The following is a 26,864-nucleotide window of genomic DNA, read 5'->3' on the forward strand; positions in this document are numbered from 1 at the left end:
GAGCACCATGCTATAATCAAACATTTAGTAAAGAAAGATACGACTCTTTACTCTAAAGAAAGATATGACGACCATAAACTTCACACTTCTCTCGTTTTTTTTAAATTTTTTTTAAAGAATTTCCTCTTTGTCTTTACATTTTTAGAAATGGAGGGTGTCTCCCAACATCTTTGCCATGTGTAAATAGAACTATCCAATTTTTTTACCACCAAAAGTGAAATTTAGTTGCAGTTTCTCCAGGGTATCCACATTGGACCTCCTTGGTTTCAACGTATTGCTACTACTTAAGTGTATGGACCATGGTGTCGAATGGTACAAATGAGAAGGAACACTCACCAAGTTTTTGTAAAAAAAAATCAGGATGTGCTCCTTTAGTAGCACACACACAATGTCAAGTTGCTAGTCTATCTCCAACCAGGCTCTCTGAAGCATGTCAGGGTTGGAGGACACAGCAACAGAAATGCGATGTTTCAGGTTCTGTAGGTAAGCTGTCCACTTTAGTTGCGTAGACTGTGTCCTTCACATACCCCCACAAGAAAAAATCAAGTGGAGTGAGATCCAGCAATTGCGATGGCCAGGGAATCGATTCTCCACATCCAATCCACTGCTGAGGGAAGACCTTGTCAAGAATTGCACAGACCTCCAAATGGCAGTGTGGCAGGGCACCATCCTGTTGAAAGAGGATGTGCGGTTGCAAGTCTTTGAGTTGTGGAAAGATGAAATTTTACAGCATGTCAAGGTAAATCATTCTGTCAATATTGCTTTCCATGAAAAAAAAAAAAATAGGCCAAACCAATGATAGCATTTTGCATTACACCACACGTTTACCTTGGGACTGTCATGTACATGTTCCATGACACAGTGAAGATTTTCACTCCCCCATATCCTGGCATTATGCTTGTTCACTTTTCTGCTGACATGAAAAGTGGCTTCGTATGAAAACAAACCTGGGAAACAAAATCTGGATTCTCGTCAAAACGTTCCAGAATTTCAGCTGCAAAGATTAAGTGTATGGACTATCATACTATTGTAGCTTATCATTTTGCTTAATTTCCTGCAACACCTTCACTTTGTATGCATGTAGATGAAACTTATGATATACGATCTTGTGAACGGTGAGCGTGGGGTATTTGCAGTTCATGTGATGCTCTCCTAATGGATTTTGATGGACTTTGCACAAAGGTCTTGCGAATCCTCTTTACCTTCTTTTCCAATATTGGCTACTTCCCTCATCCATGTTGTTTCCAAATGCTTCCTGTTGTTAGGATTTTTTTTTTTTTTTTACACAAACTCTTAATGCTGCCTTTTTGTACACCTGACAGTACTTACGCTGTTGAAGTTTATATTTCACTTGGTTAGACTATAATAAATTTAGTTTAATCCTTTATCCAAGTGTGAGCAAACAAAGTTTGCGCCTGAAAGTATCTTCAGGACTGGGGTAAGGTATTACAACACCGGGCAACTCGTTGCAAAGGTGGAGCAAGCTAACATCACTCCTATCTCAGTATCTCCCATAATGCAAAACACATCTCCTTGCGGAGATGTGTTTTGCATTATGCACTACCCAGACTAGTTTTGACCTTTATTGAGGTCTCTTCAGTGGGAGCCAGGCCCAAGTGGAGATACCAGGCAGAAGCATTAGCAAGGTCATCTCTACCTATAGGAGTTGCCAAACGGTGTGCCACCTTTTTATTAAATTACTCCGGATTTAGAGAAAGATGTTGAAAGTTTATTTTTCACTTGGTTAGACTATAATAAATTTAGTTTAATCCTTTATCCAAGTGTGAGCAAACAAAGTTTGCGCCTGAAAGTATCTTCAGGATTGGGGTAAGTTATTACAACACCGGGCAACTTCAGTGAGTAGGTAGACCTGAATAATACCAAGGTTTTAGTGAACCGAGCTTACATACTTTTACTATACAAATTGCCAGAAAGGTGTACCCATCAATTATTACTACAATAAAGAGTCAAAAGGCTATTTTTTCAGCGACGTAAATTATTTAATTAAGGAGAAAAAAATCCCTCGTTATTTTTAAGCCAAATAAGAAACTCGAAGATCGAAATTTAAGAGTTTCATGCCGAAGAACGTTCGGCAAGTTCAAGCGTAAGTCTACACCTTTCATCTTTGGTGACTAGTGACTCAGGGAACCCTGGAGCATTGTCTATTATCAATAAAACTTTAAATGATAATCCTTCCCTCTCCAAGTATTTTTTCACCTCTGGAATAAAACATCGATGGAACCATTCCGTAAATAATACTGTCGTGGCCCACACTTTCGGATTTGTTTGCCAAAAAAACAGGCAGACAACCTTTGTTTTTGTTATTAAGGGCACATGGATTCTGTGCTAGGTAAACAAGGTCGGGTTTAATTACATGACCAGCTGTGTTGCCACAACGTACCAGCGTCAATCTGTCCTTAAATGCTTTAAAGCCTGGTGCTTGCTTCACAGTTTTATGGATGTAGGTCCACTGGGGCATTTTCTTCCGATCGAGGTTGGTTTCATCACAATTAAAAACTTGCTTACAATGATAACCTTTCTCTGCAATAATTTTTTTAAAATTCTGCAGGGAACAATGCAACAGCTTTCTCATCAGCTGATGCAGATTCTCCTGTAATTTTTGTTTTTTTTTAGATTAAACCTAGTTTTGAATCTATGCAACCAGCCCTTGCTTGTAAATGACTTTTCTTCCTCTTCTGTTTCATCTTGCAGCAGCATGTCTTCATATAGGATTAATGCTTTTTGTTGTGACGTGTTACCGTCAATAGGAATCCTTTTTTTTGTCATGTCTTCCATCCACAAATTCAAAGCTTTCTCTGCCTTGAGTAATGCCTTATTACACACTGTACCAGTAACTTTTGCAGGTTTGGGTGCAATGGAAAGACTCGCACAAATTTTTTCTTTTTTTCTTCAACACTTCACATATCGAAGATTAGTTTTTATTATAGATCTTGGCAATGGTTGCAATTGACTTTTTATCTACTTCAATCATATTGATAATCTTTGATTTTTCACTAATATTGAGAACTTCACAACTTCTGTTTGGTTTTGAAGCCATTTTTAAATTTTTCATAATTTATTTGCTTGAATTTCAACGCAATTTTTGATTGCAATGACAGACAATTGACTGCTTTCTTCGACAATTTGAATAAAACTAAACATGAACAAACACACATGTTTAAGTCCATGCGACTAGCAAAACAAGCGTATTTCGACAAGTTTTCAGCCTACACATATGCATGCTTCAACTGGCGTGCTGCTCGACCGTTTCATACACTTTTTTCGAACTGCAGATAAGTGAAACCATGGATATGGGGGGGGGGGGGAGACACTAATGGTGGAAGTTTATTTTGCACTTGGTTAGACTATAATAAATTTGGTTTAATCCTTTATCCAAGTGTAAGCAAACAAAGTTTGCACCTGAAAATATCTTCAGGATTGAGGTAAGGTGGTGCATCTTTAGGCAACTCACAGCAAAGGTGGACCAAGCTCTCATCACTCCTTGCCTCAGCATCTCCCATATTGCAAAGCACATCTCCTTGCAGACATGTATACTGCTATGCATTAAGGGAAGGGCCACTAAGTGGTAATTCACCACTCTGGGTCTACCTCCCACTGACGAGACCTCAATAAAGGTCAAAACTGGTCTGGGTAGTAGATCTACCCTTAATGCATAGCAGTATACATGTCTGCAAGGAGATATGCTTTGCATTATGGGAGATGCTGAGACAAGGAGTGATGAGAGCTGGTCCACCTTTGCTGTGAGTTGCACCACCTTACCTCAGTCCTGAAGATATTTTCAGGCGAAAACTTTGTTTGATTACACTTGGATACAGGATTAAACCAAATTTATTATAGAACACTAATGCATTTTACATTTTTGCAATAGCTCACTTGTGGAGTTAATAAAAATAAAAAGCAAATAGTTAATATGCAAAATACTGAAGAACATATTTTCTAGAAAAAATTAAAATGACTTTAAAAATGGAAGATTCATCATATATCCTATCTTCACTCTCAAAATGCAAATTGAGAAAAGAGAATTCAACTTAGAAATGCATCTATCATTCCCAAATTATAAAAAATTTTTGACAAGATAGACAGATATAAACTTTTTGGTATACAAAAAAACCACTTACATATGGTTTGGTGCAAAAAAAAAAATAGTACTGAACTTCAACATACCTCCCCCCCTTAATAGAAGAGCATAGTAGAGTCTGTCATTACATTTAGCTGTAGCAGTAGTGTTGATGTTGGAAGAAAAGGCATTTCTTGTTGAGCATTATTTTCGTTTATATGGAGTTGGTAGAGCACATGGTCCAAGCCTATAACATGTTTGTGAGCAGTTTGTTCATCATTTCCATGCCCCATAAGCATGCCCCAAGCAATGTGTCATCGTTGCCTTAATCGAGAGGTTCTAACATACTGGGAGTGTTCTGCCACAATGCAAAGGACATTCAGGGAGACCCACGAACTGTTAACACAGATGAGAATCATTTGCATTAACAAATTGGGATATGTTGAAGGAATGGGTATTCCAGCATGACGCACCTTCAAACCTTAATGAACAAAGGGATAAAATTAGATTATATGTCCAGCAGATGTCCCAACCCTTGTTCTCCAAGATGACAGAGAACCTTTGAATGCACTACGAAACTTGTCTTGAAAGACAAAGTGCCCATTTTGAGAATGTAATCTACTATCATTAATGCTTTATTTGACTAAGATTCCACTGATAGTTGTGGATGTATATATTATCATGTGTAAACATATATTTCTTTGTTAAGAAACTCATTTACTCCGTTACATATATCATTGTAGTTATTCGGTACTTTTTTTTTTGCACCATACTGTATAAATTTATTAAATTATGCTATAGCCTATATGAGAAAACATTAATAAGCATAAAAAGAGTTAATAACAATAAACTTGTCTGTTTATTGTAATAGACAGACAAGGAAGTCCCCTATCTCCAATATTATTTGGAATATATATGAATGAAATAATCAAAGACTGGAAGAAGGAATCCAAATAGAAAATACTTTATTTTAGATACCTTACTCTTTACAGATGATCAAGTAATATATTTGCAGTAGCTGAGTACAGTCTACAAAAAAATGAACTATGGCATTCAAAGGAAAAATGTCCTTCTGAAATAAAATAGTTACAGACAACAAAATAACTGAACAAGTCAGTAATTTTAGTTATGCTATAAATGAAGTAAATAATGAGAATTCAGACATTCTTGAGAAAATTAACAAATTCTCTAAAGAATCATGATCATTAAGAGAAGGAGATTAAAGAATCATTGCAGCAAAAATGAAATATATGCGAAGAATAGTAGGGAATACAAGACTAGATTTAAAAAAAAAAAAGACATATTGAAAGATCTAAACCAAACACCAAAAATGGAAACAAGAAAAATACAGAACTAAATGGAAAGTATTTGAAAGAATACCTAAGGGGATAATGAATTTCAAAAGAAAAGGTCAAAGAGACAAAAGGCATACTGATGAAACAGTGGGTTGAGACTGAAACAGGCCACCTGACCTATATTCATGAGCTAAGCTGTATACACACCTGGAGAATTTCAAACAACTCCTCTATGAACTGTGACTTTGATGATATCCCCCCCCCCACACACACACAAACAAATACCATTACCTGGACTCCCTCAAGACAGAAACACACACACACACACACACACACACACACACACACACACACACCTGGTAGAATAGTAACCATAAGTTCATTAACTAGCTGACCTACAAGTATACTGAAGCTTTGCAATTAAATTTGGTCTAGTATGCCATCAAGCAAGTCTGCCGAATAACTGTTTTAAAGCTAGCGAAAATACTCTTTCAAAATATTACTTATGTACAGCAGAAGAAATTTTAAAAAGTAGATTTGAATTTTGATCTGGATTTCAATTGTGGTTTTTTTTCCCTCTTTGAGATTCTAATAAGTAAAGGTGATATATATTACAACAGGCAGTGAACATATTTACCATCTATTTTGCTGTACCACAAAGACTCATTCTTTTCTTTGAGGGCTATAGGTGGCATCTCTCTGTCTACAATGGATCACTGATGGTTTTCTCCATTTTGATGATTTAATGTCTTGGCTGAGGGATAACATGCATACTAAACAGTCTGACTAAGTTGTTTAAAATTGATAGTAAAGAAGCTAAGACCATAATGTCTGTTTTTATTTTTATGTTTGTAAGACAGATGATTTAAGTATACAGGAGTGAAAAGAAAGTCAAATATTTTCAATTGCAACTTGCTTACTTAGCTTAAGATGAAAGGGCTAGAAAATATCCTCTTCTCTTCAGGATTTGAAATGAGAAGTTTGAAATATAAGTGCTGGCAGACATTTTTTTTTTTTTTGGTCTATGTAATATATCCAGCTTAAAATGCTGATAATGTGTGCAAAAACTAAAGGACTCTCTCTCTCAGCCAATGTTTATATAAATTTCTAATTTTAATATCTGAGTAAGGTTCACTTCATTAGCTTCTGGCAAACAATGAGTTTACAAATGTTTGTTTCTTTTAAATAGAAAAAAAAAGAAAAATTCACTTTGTGTAAAAATATGAAAGCCAACTTCAGTTGCAATGTTTTCTAAATTTTTATATTATATTCAACTGGAGAGAGAAAGGGGAGGAAAAAAAAGCAAATGCTATTAATTTATTTCCACTTTTAGCAAAAAAAGTGATCCTTCAGCAAATATTTTAAAATTATTTTTTCATTTATCTGAGCAAGGATATGCATGATTTAGCAGCTGACTCACAGATAGTGATTTATGTTTTTGTATTTGTACAGAGAAGGATATAGTGCTAACAGCAGCAAAGATACCAGACTCATAAGTTGCAGTGCAATAATTTGTTGTAGTGAATAAGTGGAGCCTTTGTAGCTCAGTTGAAATAGACAAAGCCACTCTGGTTGGAAAGACATGGGTTCAAATCCTGTCTACGACATGTGGTACCTTTATCAGGTGTTTGCAATCAAATCAGGAGTTAGCTGGTTTCACGTGGAAGTGGAGAGTTTTGTCTATTGGAAACTCTGGTTTTATTGTCCCTCAAAAAAGGCAAGCTAGCAACTTAAACCCACAGATCTACTGGCATAAATACTTGCCCTTACGGAGTGCAACAGAGGAATGGCAAGCCAGCTGCATTGTCTAAAACCCCCTAATTAAGGAACTCAACTTGTCTTTGACAGACTAGAATCAAATCAAATAGTGGAGCAATGTGCCTATGAGGCTTCAGTTAGAAATTTTCAGAAGTTTGTTACTATAAGCAAGTTTGTGATAAGTGTTTACTGGACTAAGAGATGGTTGCCTTATGAAACCAGTTCATAGATCAGTCAACAGATGTGTCATGCATTATGGTTTGGGATTGTTTATTCTATCTTGTAATTTTGTTTTTGACAAATCTGTATTATATTATATGAAGAAAATTTCTACACAATATTTACCGTATAGCATCTATTCTAAACAATAATTTATTTAATTTGTATTCTTGCATCATGTTTCAGGAAATTAACAATGTAGAGCAGATAATAACTAAAATATTTTAATTATTACTTCCTATATTTTGCCAAATTTAAACTGGCATCTTCAGAAATTAATACACTGATATTGAACACATGCATGCAGGCACACTTCAGTAACAAAAATGGAACAGGAGAGATACAGGATTGCCTAAAGTCCTACAATTATGCCACCTATTGGCTTTAGTTAGGTGTTCGTTACCACTGGGCTGAATGTTTCCCATATGAGAGGCAATTTGATACAACCATATTAATTTAGGCAGGGAGAGTCTGTAAGAGGTGCAGCAGATTGGAGGAAAAGTCTCTAAAGTTTAAATTTGTTTCGGTGGAGTAAAGTGCCTTTTTTTCCCGATGGATCCTGTGCCGGGTACCCTGGGCATGGTCTGCTAATCCTGAGCTGGAAATGGATGTAGTCCTGGTACTCGAATATACAGATGTTGGCTGTCCTGCCTGTTTGGCCATAGTATGAACAATTGCAGCTGTAGGGCATCTGAGATTGTTGTCACTAGATTCACACTCCAGGTGAATCCAGGTGTAGCTAGTCTTTGGGGAAGTGGATAAGAGTGGCTAGTTTTCTGTGCAGTTTATAAGTGTCACTAGATTGTGCTTTCATAAGATCTTGATCACCTCTTCTGAGATGCCACAAATATAAGGGATGGATGATTTGCTTTAATCTATATTTGGAAGATGGGGGAAGTTGGGGTGTGGTGATAGAATTCTTTTTATCTGTTGGGAAGTGTAGCCATTGGCCAAAAAAGTGATTTTTATATGGGTAAGTTCTGTGATGAGTGCAGTGTTATCTGAGCAAATTAATTTTGCCCCAGTGCCCTAAGGTTTTTATAGTTCCATATTGTTGGTGGGGGATGAGAGGTGATGTGACTGTTGATGGATATATGTATTTACCTGTGTGTGTGTATGTAGGGGGGGGGGCTGTGTAGACAGTGGAGGTCAGAGATCCATTTGGTTGTCTTGTAACCAGGGTGTTGAAGGCAGACTGTTTAACGTCTATTTCTATTGGATTGGATGTGAATTGGATCCTAAGATGTTGACTGTTCAAATGGAAAAGGAAAGTGTATAAGAAGTCCAAGGCTATGTGGCCAAATTGCATACACATAGTGGGTTGGGGGGGGGGAGAATTAAGGGCGTTCTTTTCAAATATCTCCATGAAAAAGTCTGCCAGTAGGAGAGGGTGAAAGAGGAGAACCCATGGCTATTCCCTCTATTTGTTTGTAGAATTTTCCTCGCAACAAAATAGCCTGAGTCATGGTGAACTAAAACAGGACTGAGATGAGAAATTCTGCTTGGATAAGAGCTAAGATGTCCTTAAATGGGACATTTGTGAATAAGGAGGAGACATTGAAACTGACCACTAGGTCAGTGTTGGGAGAATTAGTTCTTGTATACTGATATTAAAATGGACTGATTTTTTTTTATTATTCATGATGAGGTATTTCCAGTAGTTTGAGAAAGCAGTTTAGTTAAATGTTTGACTCGTTTGTAGGTGGGTGAGTCGATACCATCTACAATTGGGAGTAGTGGTGGTACGTCCTCTTTATAGATTTTTTTGAAGTCCATAAATATGGTGGGGGTCTGGAATTGTACAGTTTTACTTTGTTAGTCACATCTGCTGGCCAGGAAGTGGCATTTTTAGGAGTCTATGGATCAGTGGTTCTTAACCTTTTTGAACTCATGGAACACTTCTGATTATAAGGAATATCTGGGGAACACCAAAACCATTAGAATTATAAAAACTAACAATCAAAATATGCATGGACTTGCCTTTTATAAAAATGGAACTTATTTTAATGCGATACTTGAGCTTGTCAGCATTTGCAGATTTCAGCAATATCAGGTCTAATATGTGATATACCTACCCTCATCTCTGTCTATATTAGTAAGTCTTTCACACTTTTTAGGTTTTATATTGGTTAATATTGAGAAACCGAGCTGACATAAATATGATGTTGAAAACTGTAACAAAATTTCAGTGCCCTTGTGGAGAGAGCTGGATATTCAGCTTGGACAAAAATCCAAATTTACTCAAGAGTTATTTCAGAGAATTTCACTTTTAGAGTGTGGTCCGTTGACAAGGCAACTAAATTTTCTTCTTCTTGTAAGGAAAATTCACAACGCGATGTGTTACACTCAACACTGTGTCATGTGATTTCTTTCACCGGCGGAACACCTGTAACCAGTTAGCAAAACAAGTGTTCCGGGGGATGCTGGTTAAGAACCACTGTATTAGCATAACGATAGCGATTTATGTTTAGATTTTTTTGAGTGTTCGTAGTGCTTATCGTGTTTACTTCGTCTCTTTAAATATTTGGACATTACAATTAAAGGAATGGATTTTATTTTTAAGTAATTTTGAATTATACCAAACTGTATAATTTTATCGATAGTAAACAACATATTTTTTAAAATGTTTACCATAATGTATATTATTTCTGGGAAAACTCCCATGTTACTCCTCTTAATAAATTATTATAATTACGGCTATTTTGCCTGCTTCAGTTTAGGAGTGTCCCTGTTTAAATGTCATTGGCTATTAGTCATCGCAGAAAGAAGGAAAAGCCGCAACACCCAGAAAAAGGTATGTGTAAATTTCTCTTCCTTATGCTACATATACTTTTTGGTAAATTTACATCTACAATGCCCTAAGAATCCATGAGTAAATAGTCAATGACATTTAAATAGTGGCACTCCTAAACTGATGCAGGCAAAATAGCCATAATTATAAATGTTTACCATAATTTTAATATTTTATCCAAGCACGTATATACTGTACTTACAGTGTGTATGTATATTTCGAAAGTTGCGGCACCCCCACGATTTCAAGCCACGAGCTGCCACTGATGGTCACATCATGAGAAACAGAAAATACCAACTTCTACAAACTATTTTGATAAGAAGAAGAATTGATGGCAAAGGAGATAGAGGAAGAAAAAGAATATCTTGGTTTGACAACATCAAGACGTGGACAGGAAAGAGCAGCGTACAACTGCTCAGATTAATGCAAGAACGTAGTTTGTTCGCCAGGATGGTTGCTGACCTTCGATAGAAGACGGCACCATAAGAAGAAGAAGGTAGAAAATATTCAATAAGAATACAGTCAGGAGTACATATCAATATTAGATGTAGAAAAATGCCATCGTAAACCTGAAACGTTGAAAGGGAGCTGAAATAGATAATACTCAGCCAAAAATATGCTGCATTATTCAGCAAATGATCGAATTATGAATGATTGGAGTAGAACTCTCATGGTACTCATCTGTGATAGAGGATAATTAAACTGAATGCAAGAATCATAACGGAATTTCCCTATTGAGTGTTCTGTTCAGTAAGATTTATGAAAGGACAGTATAAGCAAAAGTGTGGCTTCAAGAAAGTCTTAGGGAACAACAAGCTGAGGTTCAGGATAAATAGAGATTGTCAGAATGGAATTTTTAATTTATGAAAATATGGGAATATAAAAAAAAAATGTGCTGCACTTTTGAATTTTTCTAGATCATGTGCAGCACATGATCTAGAAAAGGCATACCATAAGATACAAGAGTAAAGGTTTTCAAAAGATTATATAAGAGAATGGGAGTGTAAACAGAATAATACTTAAATTGTAAATCAGCAATCAAAACTGAAAGATGCAAAATTAGGTTTAAGATAAGGATTCACTCCAATGCCACTGTTATTCATCCTCAATATGGCTCACATTAAGAAGGAAAGTGACATTAAATCTAATATCAAAATTGAATATATTCAACTTAACTCTGTTCTTTATGTAGATGATATTATACTCCAAAATAAATCCAGTACTTGTAGCAAATTGGATATGAAGATCAACAACAACAGAAATGTGAAAATATGCAAGAAACATCAACTTCATTCTCAATGGAAAATCCATGTAACGTAAAATATTTTAGCTATTTAGGTACAATTTTAGTGTTTAGTGGAAGTTATAAGTTATCTTTAGAAATAGATAACAGAATAAGCCAAGCTAGTATGGATATGAGCTAACTGAATAAACATATATGGAATTACAGAGAAAGTAGCTAAAACACTAAACTAGCAGTATACAAGAATACAGTGTTAAAACTTGTTTAAAATTATGGATATGAGAGTTGAACTGTGATCTCTTTGAAAGTACATATCAGAAATTTAATGAGGGTGAAGATCATCAGATTTCTGCAAATGTCATAAACCTTCTTTCATCATATAACTAGGAGTTTTCGAAGATGATCTGGAGAGTTTTTCTGGTTACGTGATTATACAGGTGCTAGATTTCTCGAAGTCTCGGAGACTGTCTGAGGTGATAGACTACCAACTTGCAGTGACCTCATTTTCGTTATTGTTCCACTGTTTGATGGCGTCAGTAATATTAGGTTCCCCCCCATTATTCCTACATTTAATGTTATTCGGTTTTTGGTTCTGTAGTTTATCTAGTTTATATACATACAGGAGTATCGTATAACATTGCACATGTGCAACTATGTATAGGAGCCCTGATATTTGGATCGATCCAGTCAATAATTTGTGTTGTTGTGTATAATCATCAATAGATGCTATGTTAGATATATAATTGTGTGTAAGGTTTTCTGTGATGTTCATACTTCAGAAGTGACTCAAGATGCTATAAGTTCGTTGATTTTTATCAGGTTTAAGGTTCCTTCCATGTAATATATACTTTATCTCACAGATTATCATGACATTTGATATTAGATATTAATTTATCTAATATCAAAATTCTAACTATAAATTAGCAATATAAACTACACATTTTCCAAACATCATATAGCTTGAGATATTTTAATATGTAGAAATCATCTGTGGAAAACAAATTAGTTTGAATGCATTCAAACAAAACTTACGTACTCTGGCATTCTTGATTTATATTAGTAAAGGGCCTGTGTTCTATAATAATGCACTTCCTAGAGCGATCAGTGTGCATTTTTAAAACTGCGTTATATTATTTTTTAGAAAGTCTTTTCTTGTATAACAAGATAGGTGCATGACCTTTTATTTATAGTTTTTATTTTTTTATTTTATTCAAAATCATAGACCTGACTCATGTGAAATAAAGATCATAAAGAAAAAATAATTTCATAAAAATATTCTACTTGAAAATCTTTTCAAAGCTATTTTAGATTTTATCTGTGTTTATTGAAGTAGGAAAAAAAATTCCTCTTTTGGCAAGACAAATAATATGCTAGCAGGAAGTGTGGGAAAGTCGTCACGGATTAGACTCTCTTAAGTGGCATATTAATTATAACCTTAGAATCGCTAACAGTTTATGCATGATAGTTTTGCATAATTTTTTTCCTAATTAACTGAACTTGTCTTTGCAGAAAAATGTAAGTAATAAAAATCGTATTTAACAGGACGATTACAAACGAAGTATCAACTATAAGAAGCCAAAAGGATTATGATGGATTTCGATCCGAGTTTCGTACCCGGCTGTAGAATAATACGGGATTTACCATCTCCCTTAAACTTGAAGTATCAACTAGTCAAAAGTGAAATGTTCAAAATATTTTCATGCAGGAAATGCTTAAATATTGTTGCTCTCATTGTGAGAGAGCCCTATTTTCAGTAAAAATTATTTATTCCAATATGTGGCTACAGAGGTATACGTTTCTCTGTATTGCCAACTTGTGGGGTGTGGAATTTAAGAACTTATATCAAAGCCATCTGTACTGCAAATGGAAGACACCATTTTGAATGTCCAGTTGTTACATCATTAAGTTGTGGTGTCATTATGTGTGTTTTCCCTCAACCTAGTGACCTTGCCTTTGATTGAAAAGACCTTATAATGGTCCTTTGCATCACAGACAAATGTCTTTATTTGTCTGTGATGCATATAAAACGTTATATAGAGAACAGCACTATCTGCAGGTATTTGCAATATTGCCATAACTGAATCCAATTGGTTAGGGACAATCATTGCAGGTGTGTGTTTTCCTGAAACACTAATAAATGAATCCTGAATCTTACAAATAAATATTTACTGACAAGTTTAGATTTAGCCTTTTGTATAATCCGAGTGTGTTGTAATTCAGAGAAGACATTTTCAGCATTCACAGCAAGTATGAGAACTTTCTCTGAATTAGCTTACCGATTTGAACTAAAAATCCACATTGGTTTGAACTTATTTCATCTATACTGTTAAAAATTTCTTGAACGTAATATGCCTTGCAATGTTGTTTTTAGAACAACACTGCAAGGCATATTTTGCAACTTCTAGTGCAGAAGTAACCAGGGGCCAGTTCAAAAGTATTACAACAGGCATTGTTTGCAATGGCAGTGAACCACTTTGCTTACGTTACAGTTGTAAGTGTAGTCCTTTACCGTTTACTAGATACAGTGCAGACAAGTACGATAATCTCACTGTTGAAGCTGTAAAATAACAGTGCTTGTTCAGATCTTCATGTTCTATTGTGTGAGCTTAATAATAAAGGTTTTTGATCAATTCAAAGTCAGAAAGGACTTTTGAACTCTAGGCTTTTAGAGTATGACCGGACTATATGATGAAAAGCTAATGTTAGAGATGATACTTCTAAATGAACTTCGATAGCTCTGAACCAGATAGATATGAACTACAGCTCCTCATAAAGCATTCAAGAAATTTAGGCATATTATAATTGCCTAGCTTACCTGATAAATTTTCTACTGGCAGTATTCTTTAGATGGATTTCCTGCCCAATGTGAAACCCCGCTACTTATTGAAGGTCAAAAGTGGCTTAAAAAGTTCCATATATATTCTCTAGAGCAGTGGTTCTTAATCTTTTCGAAGTCACGGAACACTTTTGAATTATAAGAAAAATTTGGGGAACACCAAAAGCCTGTCGGCTTTTGCAGATTTCAGCAATATCAGGTCTAATATGCAACATAGCTACCCTCATCTCTTTGTCTATATTAGTAAGTCTTTCAGGATTTTCAGTTTTTATATTGGTTAATATTGAGAAACTGAGCTCACACAAATATGATGTTGAAAACTGTAACAAAATTTTCAGTGCTCTTGTGGAGAGAGCCGAGTGTTCGACTTGGATAAAAATCCAAAATTCCTCAAGAGTTATTTCAGAGAATTTCATTTTTAGAGTAAATAACTAATTGTTGTTCTTCTTGTAACGAAAATTCACAATTCGATGTATTAACTGTGACAAATGGATTTCGTATCCAGTCATAATTGTGTGTATTTAAGGAAGAAAAGTAACTTGAAATCTTTTCTTCTAGTATTGCTAAATGTTCTAACGGAAATAATTCCCTCAACTTTTTTATTATGGAGCAAAAGAAACATATCAAATGCATTTTTTTTTTCTGATATGCTTTCCAAAGAGATACTTTTCTCTGAAAAGCTCAACAAAGCTAGTACATTTGTAAATGTGCAGTGCTTGCTTTAATGGAAGCACTGCTTGTTTTAATTTTACCCAATTGGAATGATGTTGTTATCCCTGCAACATTTAAGGAAGGCTAGCTTACTGAATTCTCTTGCTAGCTTCAGTTTTAACTTTCTCAACGAAAGATTTCATTATCCAAATCAAGCAAAGAAACCAAACACACTGCCTGCATGCACATGTTTAATAACAATGTATTACTCACTGAAGATGCCAATTTAACTTTGGCAAAATATAGGAAGGAATTATTGAAATATTTTAGTTATTATCTACTCTATGTTGTCAATTTTCTGAAACAACATGATGCAGAGGAGGATCAACATATAAGCCTGAACACTAGGAATTTGTATTCTTGTTTTTGTTACTTAATGAAAAAATTGCCTTTTCCGTGTCACATCTAATTTTATAAATATGAAATAAAAGCATATAATTTATATTGCTATGAAATTAACAAATCAGGAGGTAATTACTTCCACTTTAATGGAGAAAAATAAGGACTCACCTGAAGGAATGGATCACTAACTCCACTGACATCATGTTCAGGCGAGTAGCCAGCCATTATGAGATTTTTTAGAATTCTCACTAAATTTGGAACCAACTAAAAAAAATTCTCAATTAGAATGTTTAACCTTTTACATGAAGTAGTTTATTATATTCAATTAACAACCTGCATTTTTAGTTATAATTCAGCTTTTACACTTTTGTATCAAAGTTGATATAGATTATCAACACTAACATCGCTAAGTTTATATATGTGCTTTTCCCCATTTAAAATAAATGTTTATTGAAAGAAATTATAATAGTGATTTAGAACTTTCTTATTCATTTCAGGTTTTGCAGTATAATTCACAATACCAAAGGAACAAAAGATTTTCACAAATATCCATAGTAAGCAAATTCAGATGGCATTTCAACCTCTGGATGTGTTAGAGCAGGGGTTCCCAACCTTTTTGTTTCCTACAGCACATTCTAAAATACCAATAGGGCGACGGGTCATCTATTTTTTCAAGCAAATTTTTTGAATTCTTTTGTTAAATGAATACATACAAAGTTTACATTATAATCAAATGCTTGATTAGTTAAAAGTTTACATTATATAAAAATTTAAATATATATATATATATGTAAGTTAGTGTGATCTTTGGCATTGTATTTCATTGGCCAGTGCTTCATAATTAGGAGAATATGATGATGATATTCCAGTTCTTAAACTGGAATGAACAACTTCGAATGTGCGTCTACTTTACATTGTATGCGTTTAATACTCGTCATGTGTCATTAACGCATGCCATGAATTGTTGTGTGATTATTTCAAACTATACGCACATGGTTGAACAGCGGCGGGCACACACAAATTGGTTGACGGATGCCATGGTGCCCGCGGGCATAGGGTTGGGAACCTCTGTGTTAGAGGATAGAGTTTGTTCTTAGGTGAAAGAATTTAACATGTGATTTGAATGTGGTGTGTGTATGCATGACATTTATTAAGCATATATTTTTGGATGTGTTTTAGATATATGGGATAGTGATGGTTTTGTTACTTGTTTTTTTTTTCTTTTTTTTGGGGGGGGGGGTTGATAATGTTACAGGCATTAGCTAAAAGCAGAATAACAAAGCAAGGTAATTTCAGTGGCAAAAGCTGCATCACTGAAACAGACAACTCTGTGTGCTTAGAATACTGTGCTGCTGGTGTGGATGATGGAATGATTGCTTGTGTGTCTTTCAGTGCATGGGATGGATTTCTATAAAGAGAAAAAGATAATGAATCATTTAAAATGAAGATCACTGATCTATCTATGAATTGCGGATATCTTATTTTTCTATTACGAAGTGCATTTTAGGATGCTGGCTGTTTAAATGCACCAAATGTGTACCTAATGCATGTGGACCATGGATCCAAAGAGTAAACATCATTTGAAACACACTATATTGAGAGCTATTTCCCAAAGAACAACTTGAGAGTGAAGGGAACCCACATCTGTAAAATTCAGTTCTATGTATATTTCTGAGTCTTCATAAAACTATACCAAAAAACCATAACCTTAAAAATCCAGAAATCATGATGAGCAACTTTATTTACTAGCAGAGATTTCCTTGATTTGAGTCCTATTTTCTCATTATTCACAGTTCATCCTACCTATTTCATATGAAAAGAAAAAATATACAAAAATTTGGATGATAGTGGGTCCTTCCAGCCTTGTCACCTTCTAGAGAAAAGCAAGCTTTTAACATAGCAGCTACTCTCAAACTAATGGTCTGGCTGCACTATGCAGATGATTGATTTACTATATGGCCCCATGGTCCATACACATTAGATACATATTTAGTGCATTTAAGCAGCCAGCATCCTGAAATACATTTCACAATAGAAAAGAATTAAAATAACTCTGTGTTCATTCTATGTGTGTGTGTGTATATATATATTAGTCACATGCCTCTCATATGGTTCTTTATCTTTTTCTGTTTACAGAAAGATAACACATATACTAGAGGACATTACACAAGCAAATAATGAAGGTATGAAAAAACAAGCAATCACATTATCATCCAGTCATATAAAAAAATAAGCAGAGTGAGTAATAAACGTAAGCTCCACCCAGCATTCATTCTAGACAAATGTAGTGTGGAGCTCATGACTACATTCCTTTCCCTCTTTTCCAAAATGGCCTCTGTAACATCTTCAGGAAAAATCAGAACTTCACCAAGAACTCCAATTATCTCCCCCCCCCCCCTTTCTTGCACACAATATCGCTATATACTTCTCTGGATGAGTCAATCAATGTCTTCTCAAGATTTATGGGTCTCTTCATTCTTGCTTTCTAAGTCTTGCATTTTCTTCAATAATATTTGTATATTTCATTTTTTTTTTTTTTTAATGTGGATCTCACCCACGAAAAGTAATAAACTTACAGAACATTTAGCAGTTGGTGGACAAAGGGTTAGAGCTACAATCCTTTACTCTAGAGACTAAATGTAGAATTTTCAAGGCACTCAGGCATCCAGTAAGCAGGGTGATGATCTCATACTGCAATCAAATGAATATAAACTAGAGCCTACAGTTCACATTTAAGAGCTTGACTTCAACCCCCCCCCAACACACATTTTTGCAGAACATTTCAAAGATTGTAAGATTCATATCCTCTTTTCTTTAGGTCTCTAACTAGGCTTTTTATTTATGTCAGGTGCCTATCTAATGAGAAAGAATTTTTCAACTTCTTTGTTAGTACCTACAATAAGACAGTAAGTGCATAAGTTATATTTTCCAATATTCTGTGAAAACAGCATTTGCAACTATAACGTGTAGCCACATGAAGAGAAATGAATTATAAATTTTGATTCTAGTCACAAAGTTGAAGAACCTTGCTAAACATTTCTCTGACAAGTTTCTGAATGAGTTGATCTCTGGCACATAGAAATAGGGTTTTTTTCCCTCCTGGAAACTAAGATTTTCAATCCCAAAACTCAAAATCTCAACTGCAGAATTCACACTATTTCAGACAATGTTAAGGTTAAAGACAGATGGTAGCATTTGTCTGCTACTTTGCTCCACAGATGCATATTAAAAATCATTAATAGCCTTAGGACAGCTAGTTGTAATTGACTAAGGGTGAAAATGGGTTGTCATTTTCAAGTGTTTAACAGTATTCTTAACTGAAATAAATTGCACTTAGGGTTGCATTGATTTAATAATAATGTGAACTTAATCATGTAGTGCTGTAATAGTAACCTCAACCCCCCCCCCCCCCCACCTTAGGGATATGTATCAGGAAAGTGAAGATCCAGGCTAATCCAGGATTCTCTAACTAAATTGAATAACAGTTGTAATAAATTTGGCATGAAAATCAGTAATAAAAAGACAAAACTAAGAAAATAGGCAGTAGTATAGAAAACTTCAGCTGCATTCTGATTGGAGATCCTATAAAACAAGAAAAATATTTCACAGTTTTTAGTGAAGATGGTAGGTTAAATCTGGAAATAAACAGAATAAGAAAAGCTGGTATGGTAAGGAGCCAGCTGGACAAATGTATACAGAAAAAGAGAAAGAAATTAGCCAAAACACCGATCTTGCATACTACTAACCAGTTTTAACACTCCAACCGGCCATGACGTCTATAGACGTTATAGCCGGTTGGGGGTGCAAAATCTGGATACGATTCTGTAACACCTATTTAATAACATGGATAAGAAGTGCAATTTGGTCTCACTATTTCATCCACCATGGCCGGCAGAGAGGTTAAGTTATTGATCTGAGAGTTGGGTTAGAAAAAAAGCACTTGATCAAAGACTACACAGATACCACAAAGACTACATAGAGACCACAGATATGAGGATTCTGGGAAAAATTAGGAGAAAGAACTGATAGCATCAACGGCAAAATCATATTAAAATGAAGATATCAGAAAGGAACTTGATATTATTAGCAATGAAGAATGTGTCAGCAGAGCTAATCTAAAGCCACTTAAATAGACTGGATGAGGAAAGGTTAGCAAAACAGATGTGTTGATGCTAAGATGGCAAGAAAGAGACCAGGAGGAAGACCAAGGTTTAGGTGGATTGATTCAGTCAGACATGCCTTAGAAGCACGAAATGTTAGCTATGACAATATTGGAGTGCTCACCAGTAATAGATTGATTGGGAGGAAAATTGTTGATAGGAGATTAATAATATAAACTTAACCATGTAGTGCTGTCATAGTAACCTGAACGCCCTTTAGGAGTGTATATATCAAGAAACTAATGATTTCTTTCTGTTAGTGTTACAAAGTGATCAGCATTTATTTCAGAAAAATTATGGGGACTACAACTGTGTTAGAAATAGTAATTTCATCTGGAGTACACACACACACATGCATATACAGAGACAAGCTATAATACATTTCAAACAATATGCCCAAGAGACAATGATTTGATCAACCATTATTCTACTGGCCTGACCTCTAATGTGAAAGAAAGAAAAAAATACTACAAAGCTATATTCTATTTATATCATCATCAGAGAACAAATTCATATAGATAGTTTTATTACATCAAAAGTGGCAACCTAATTTAACATGAGAGTTGTTATATTAGGTTAAGATCTTAAATTACTTACAGTCCTATTTATAACTAACTCTTAGAAGAAAAAGTTATGCGGGTAGAATAAGTACCTTGGGATTTTTAGATCATTATTGTCAAGATTAGAGTGGTTGATAAGAATTTCTCAGGCCTCTTTAAATTTACATTCATACGTTTTAGTGTGCTGTAAATAACAGGTGCCTTTCCAGTCAATTTTATGTAGAGTATTCAGAGCATGATTAGAAAGGAAGAATTTATATAGTTATTAAATTTAATGTGCCATTTATGTTCCTTTTTTCGGATTGGAATTGTGTCCTCTGTTTCACCTAGATAGGGAAAATTACAGGTGCAATGAATATGGTATACTCCAGGGTGAGCCAGAGGAAGGAAGTGGACCCTTGGATGAGTTGAGTTCTTTAATTTTGCAGGAGGTTTAAAGGTGGTTAAGCTTGTATTTCTGTAGTATTCTGTTTATTTTATCTGATATCCCTTTAATGTATGGAATGGTTACAGTTTTATTGTAATCTAGTTTATTTTTGTTTTTAAGTGAGGTCTTGTGAAGAATTTTGTTGATAGTATTTTTGCTGTAGCCATTTTTCAGGAAGGTATTACTAATAACTTTTAATTCATCTTTAAGTGCTTGTTCACTGGAGCAAATCTTCAAAGCCCTATTTTTTAGTGTATTAATGACACCTAGTTTTTGTTTTGGGCAGTGATAGGAGTTCATGTGTATATATTGGCCAATATGTGTAGGCTTCTGGTAAACAGTGAAGGAAAGACCGCCAGAAGGAAGACTTGTGACAAGTGTATCTAGAAAAGGAAATGTGTTCTGACTTTCAATCTCAAATGTGAATTGTATGCATTTGTGTTGCTTGTTTAGATGGCTGAGGAAAGAAAGTGTCTAATTTCTGGCAGCCATGGGACTAGATAGTGAAAACATCAACATATCTAAGCTGGACTTTGGGTTTTAAAGTAATGGAATCTAGAGCACATTGCTCACAAGCTTCCATATAAAAGTTAGTAATTGGGGGGGGGGGGGGGGGGAAATAATGGTGAGCCCATAGCTTTACCTTCTTTTTGTAGGTAGAAAGTATTTTGCCACACAAAATAGCAAGAACGTGGTATGAGTACTGTGATATCGGGCAGAAATGTGTCCTGTAAAAGAAGAATTTTGTCATTGATTGGAACATTTGTGAAAAGGGCAGAGATATCAAAACTGACTAATAAATCACTTTTTTTCCAGTGATGTCTTTAATTTTGTTTACAAAGTGTTGTGTTTTTAATATAGGAGAGGGGGGAATGACCTACCAACTCCTTGAGTGCTGACGCTAGTTTCTTGGCTAAATGATAACTGGGGCTGTCTATACCTTATCGGCTGGAATGGTATGTTCTACTTGTGAATCTTGGGTAAACTGTAAATTCTCAGGGAATGAGTGTAGTATGAAAGTAGTTTTTTTTTAACTGTATCCTTGGGCCAAGAGTGACTGATTAAAGTAATTATTCTGTTTTCTTTTTTTATCCAATTAGTTGGGTTATAGTTAACAAGTTGATAGGTTCTGTTGTCTGAGACTAATTGATTCAATTTTTCCAAGTATGCTGTTCAGTTTAAAACAACAATGGCAGTGCCTTTTTATCAGCTCTTGTGATTACGATGTCCTCATTATGATTCTTTCCACTACATTAATAAAATATAATTCTTATAATAAGAAGTCTTCTGAAACAGTAAGAAAAGGGCTATCCAAAAATTAAAGATGAAATCAGCAGTCTTATGATAGCAGCAAATCCATTATGAGCTGATGAATATAAAATATTAACTAAGATGACGATAAATGGATGGAAAGAATTATATAACTGATGGATTACATAAGAATTGATTTGAAGTATCTAGAAAAAGTGTGGTTCAGTAAAAGTTTGGAAGGACTAAGTTGGGAAAACTAGAACTATAATGAAAGAATGACAATGAAATGCTAACTTTAATGAAGGCTGGTGGTAAGGAGTGATAGAAGCAGCCTAAATCATTAAGTTATTAAGTAATCACTTTGCAAGGGTGTACCATCCTTATGTGGGGATAATGCAGTAACAGATCTGATATGAAGGCTGGTGGTAAGGAGTGATAGAAGCAGCCTAAATCATTAAGTTATTAAGTAATCACTTTGCAAGGGTGTACCATCCTTATGTGGGGATAATGCAGTAACAGATCTGATATGAGAATGAGGGTAAATGAAACTGGAGGAACTTAGAATATTATAGAATCTTAATACATATACAGTTATAAGAAGAATGATCCATATAAAGAAAGGAACTGCTGGCATCGTCTCTGACCAGACTGCTTGTAAGCCTCGGCTGTCTGATAGTGTAAAACTGGGTAGAAATATTAATAAATGCGATGTAGAGATCCTGTAAGATGTTTAAATACACTGTACTTTCATAGCAAAGAAGAGTTAATCTTCATCAGTTCCAGTCCATATTTTCCTTAATAAACATAATTTTCTCATCCAACATACGTTCTTTTCTAGTGTACAAATGAAAAATTTCAGATTTAATGGGCAGTGAAATAATCACTCAAGAGCAAAGGTATTTATAAATCAAGGATTCATTCTGTCAGAAAATAAACAGCTTAATTCATCATAAATCTTTTAGATAATGGTCTGTATGTCTTTCCCTGGTTATCATTACAATGTCATTTTGTATATACCAGAGTAGTATGCCTGAGTGGTTCATTTAACTTCTAGGATATGATTATTATAAGTTAACTTAAGAGACTGAGTGAGAGAAGGAAAATTCAAAAATAATATCTTTATTTACAAGCAATTAATATTAGTGTAAATTTATGGTATTGTTTTAACGGTGTTTTTAAAATGTTTGTTTCGCAAACGCTATATATAACTTTGCATTATAAATAAAATCCTTATAAACTTCATCTCCTGAAGAGAAAAAGGGCTGGCAAACTTAATATAAGATATAAAGAACATAAACATCATACAAGATTTCTTCTCTTCATGATCACAATGCTTGATGAGAATACACAAACTTCAAACTTATAAGGCATAATATCTTCTGCTCTAAACAGTAGCCATAGAAATCTAATTAGCCCACACCTGTTCTTCTTTGAAAACAAAAAGATAATGTGTGACTTTTCTTAAGAAAGAATGTATTTCTTAAGTTAAGGGGATAAAAATCCCTTGTTTTTCAGCCAGTAAGCGAAACTAAGATAGAAAACTACGATCTGAACGTTTCATGCCGACGAACTGTCGGCGGATCCAAGCGTAAGTGACCACTTGGTAGTGCCACACCAAGGCAACTCGTTGCAAAGGTGGAGCAAGCTCCCTCACTATTCTTGATATTTTCTCATAATGTAACAACACACAGCTCCTAGGAGATGTAGTACTGCTTTACATTATGAGGAGAGATTTATCAAGAATATGTGTTATAGAATATCTATTATCAAGAATAGTGAGGGAGCTTGCTCCAAGTTTGCAACGAGTTGCCTTGGTGTGGCACTACCAAGTAGTCACTTACACTTGGATCCGCCGACAGTTCGTCGGCATGAAACGTTCAGATCATAGTTTTCGATCTTAGTTTCGCATACTGGCTGAAAAACAAGGGATTTTTATCCCCTTAACTTATCAACCTCGCCGGAAAAATAGCCATTTGGCTTTTCATCTTAGTTATAATACATTATAACATAATATAGTGACACACCTTTCTGGCATTCATACAGCGAAAGTATGCAAGTTCTTTTCACTTAAACTCTGATATTCTAGGTCTAGCTACTCACTGATGAGACCTCAAAAAAGGTTGAAACCAGTCTGGGTAGTGACCTCTCCTCATAATGTAAAGCAGTACTACATCTCCTAGAAGCTGTGTGTTTTTACATTATGAGAAAATATCAAGAATAGTGAGGGAGCTTGCTCCACCTTTGCAACGAGTTGCCTTGGTGTGGCACTACCAAGTGGTCACTTACGCTTGGATCCGCCGACAGTTTGTCGGCATGAAACGTTCAGATCGTAGTTTTCGATCTTAGTTTCGCTTACTGGCTGAAAAACAAGGGATTTTTATCCCCTTAATTTATCAACCTCGCCAGAAAAAATAGCCGTTTGGCTTTTCATCTTAGTTATAAAGAATGTATTTCTTCTTTCATATCTTCTCTGCAATATCAGTTGCTTTTTTATTTCCTTGAAATATAAAGATAATTTTAAAGTACCTTTTTCCACAAGGAAAAAGGTACTTTAAAAACTTACTTTAAAAAAGTACTTTAAGGAAATTCTTCCTTATCCTTGAAAATATAAATAATTAATCTCTTTCAGGTCTACAGTGCTTAATTAGAATACATTTGCTGCATAACGTACCAAAAGGAACTGTTCATTACTTCGGGAGAAACTATATCACTTATCTAAGCCACAACTCAGCTTCATTTAAAAAAAATTCATCTGTTACTTTTGGGATAATTGTTTATTTGCTTCATAATGCCCTTTTCCACCTTTCTTATCATAAGAATTCCTTTAAACTATATTTCTCTCCTAATCATCCAACTTTTTCAGAACATCATCTCTGTTCTCATCAATGCAACAGCTGTTCTGTAATTCTTTCTCAATAATTCAACTTCCTCTTCGGAAATACAAGTTTTGTACTAGCTAGTGCAGCAAGTAACATGGCAGTGACATGTAAAGCGCAAGTTCTAAACAAGACTACAGTTCTTTAATGACTTGAAAACTTCATCGGAAAGTTCAATATTTTCTTCTCTCAAGATTATGTTATAGAAATAAAACACTAAATTAAAGGCGAGAAGTGCCTCACAGAGGGACAAGCATCTCAGAACTCAAATTTACTTTTGTGGATATCATTAGTGTTCAACAGTGGAAGTCACACTGTACATCTGTTAAGTGAGCTCATCTTATTCATATTGCACATACAGCAATACTGTTTTTATACTGTACTGTATTCATTAATAAAATATTGGATAAATTAAAGGTTAATTTAAGTAGTCAAAACATAATTGCTTTAGTTTTCAAAAAAAAAAATTTTTAATTTATTTTATTTGTTTTATTTTTCTAGCTCTTTTTAAGTTGCAGATTACCCATAGTTTTGATTATCCAAGAGAATTTATTTTCCAACCATCTCAAGATAATTGAGAGTTTACAGTATATGAATGTACAATAACAGCAATGTCACTATTAAACTTTAGCATCAAAGCTGCAGATTAACCATAATTATCCTAGAGGATTTATTTCCCAACCATCTCAGATAATCAAGAGTTTACGGTATACACCCGTCTGGTTGGCCAAATGCTTAATGCATCCACTCTTCAACCAACAGGTCGCAAGTTCGAATCCCAATGTGGACATGAATGTTTCTGATTGTCGCTAGATGGGAGATGAATTGGAGACCTGAAGTGGCTTGAATAAGTTCCATGTTTCAAGCCACCATGTCACAGTCAGGGTTCCCAGACTATGCAAAAAAATAAATTTAAAAAAATTATAAAAATTAATAAAAATTGGAATAAAAGAAATCCACTCAAGAAACTAATGTACTATAGGCTTATCATCTTTTATGAGTGGGAACCACATTTAAAAAAAAAAAAAAAGCATTTAGATAACAGCAATGGCATACTGGTACTTAAAAGTAGCAAAGTATAATTCATTTAAACATCATTATTTAAAAGTAAACTATAGTAAAAATAAAATGAATACAATAAACAAATATTTATTACCCAGTAGCAGAACACAGTTGAGAGTAATATCATTATTTTTAAGATGTGTTTCACAAAATGAAAAATATATTTATGAAAGTCATTTTAAATATTCATCAACATGAAAGTTATTCCAGCTCTGGCTGGGCAAATTTTATTCATTTAATTCTATGCAAATATAAAAATTACGTACGTAAATTCTTTATTATGTTTTATGTAATTATCATGGCTTACATTCGATTGTAAAATTTTAATGAAATTTGGTTATTTGGACTCCTTACAAACTCTAACAAGCAAACTTACTGCAGTTTTTGTTTTAATCAGATCATTTGCAAAAACATGAAATTACATTTTTTGTTAAGTTAAGGGATATTGCATCCCATATCGTTTCTTAGCCGAATAAGAAACTCAAAGAGTTTCATGCCGAATATAGTAGAAACTATATAAAGTTCGGTGATTCCAAGCATAAGCAAATACCTGGATACAGCAGCAACTGACCCTCAAGGTAGTGCAAGCTGAGGCAACTCATGTCAAAGGTGGAGCAAGCTCCGATATTGCCGAGAGGTGTCCTAATAAATTATTAGATATATGAAGAGCCAAAGGCTTCAATTCGGCGACATATGACTTGTTTAAGGGAAGGGATATTGCATCCCATATTGTTTCTTAGCCGAATAAGAAACTCAAAGAGTTTCTTAATTAGGCTAAAATTGAAGCCTTTGGCTCTTCATATATCTAATAATTTATTAGGACAACTCTCGGCAATATTCATAAAGGGCTGTAAGTTCTGCTCGCTACAAACTTGGTATTAACTAGCTCTACCTACTCACTGATGAGACCTCAATAAAGGTTGAAACCGGTCTGGGTAGTGACCTTCTCTCATAATATTGAACAGTAATACAGCTCCTAGGAGCAAGTTCACATTATGGGTAAATATCAAGAATAGTGATTGGAGCTTGCTCCACCTTTGACATGAGTTGCCTCAGCTTGCACTACCTTAAGGGTCAGTTGCGGCTGTATCCAAGTATTTGCTTATGCTTGGAATCGCCGAACTTTATATAGTTTCTACTATATTCGGCATGAAACTCTGAGTTCTTATTCGGCTAAGAAACGATATGGGATGCAATATCCCTTAACTTAAACAAGTCATATGTCGCCGAATTGAAGCCTTTGGCTCTTCATATA

At 34.7% G+C, this 26,864-nt stretch overlaps 1 protein-coding gene across 1 annotated transcript in view; it reads right to left on the reverse strand.

Annotated features, from left to right (window-relative positions):
• Positions 1 to 26,864, reverse strand: part of LOC150096566 (AP-1 complex subunit gamma-1-like) — a 449,674-nt gene that overhangs the window by 281,713 nt on the left and 141,097 nt on the right. The window contains exon 7 of the mRNA XM_090408538.1: positions 15,442 to 15,537. Within this exon, the coding sequence (XP_090264664.1) occupies positions 15,442 to 15,537 (96 nt within the window). The remainder of the gene's footprint in view (positions 1 to 15,441; positions 15,538 to 26,864) is intronic.

The sequence above is a fragment of the Typopeltis vanoorti genome, chromosome 18 (assembly GCF_054136105.1).
Source record: "Typopeltis vanoorti isolate ZY-2024b chromosome 18, IOZ_Tvanoo_1.0, whole genome shotgun sequence".
Taxonomy (NCBI): domain Eukaryota; kingdom Metazoa; phylum Arthropoda; class Arachnida; order Uropygi; family Thelyphonidae; genus Typopeltis; species Typopeltis vanoorti.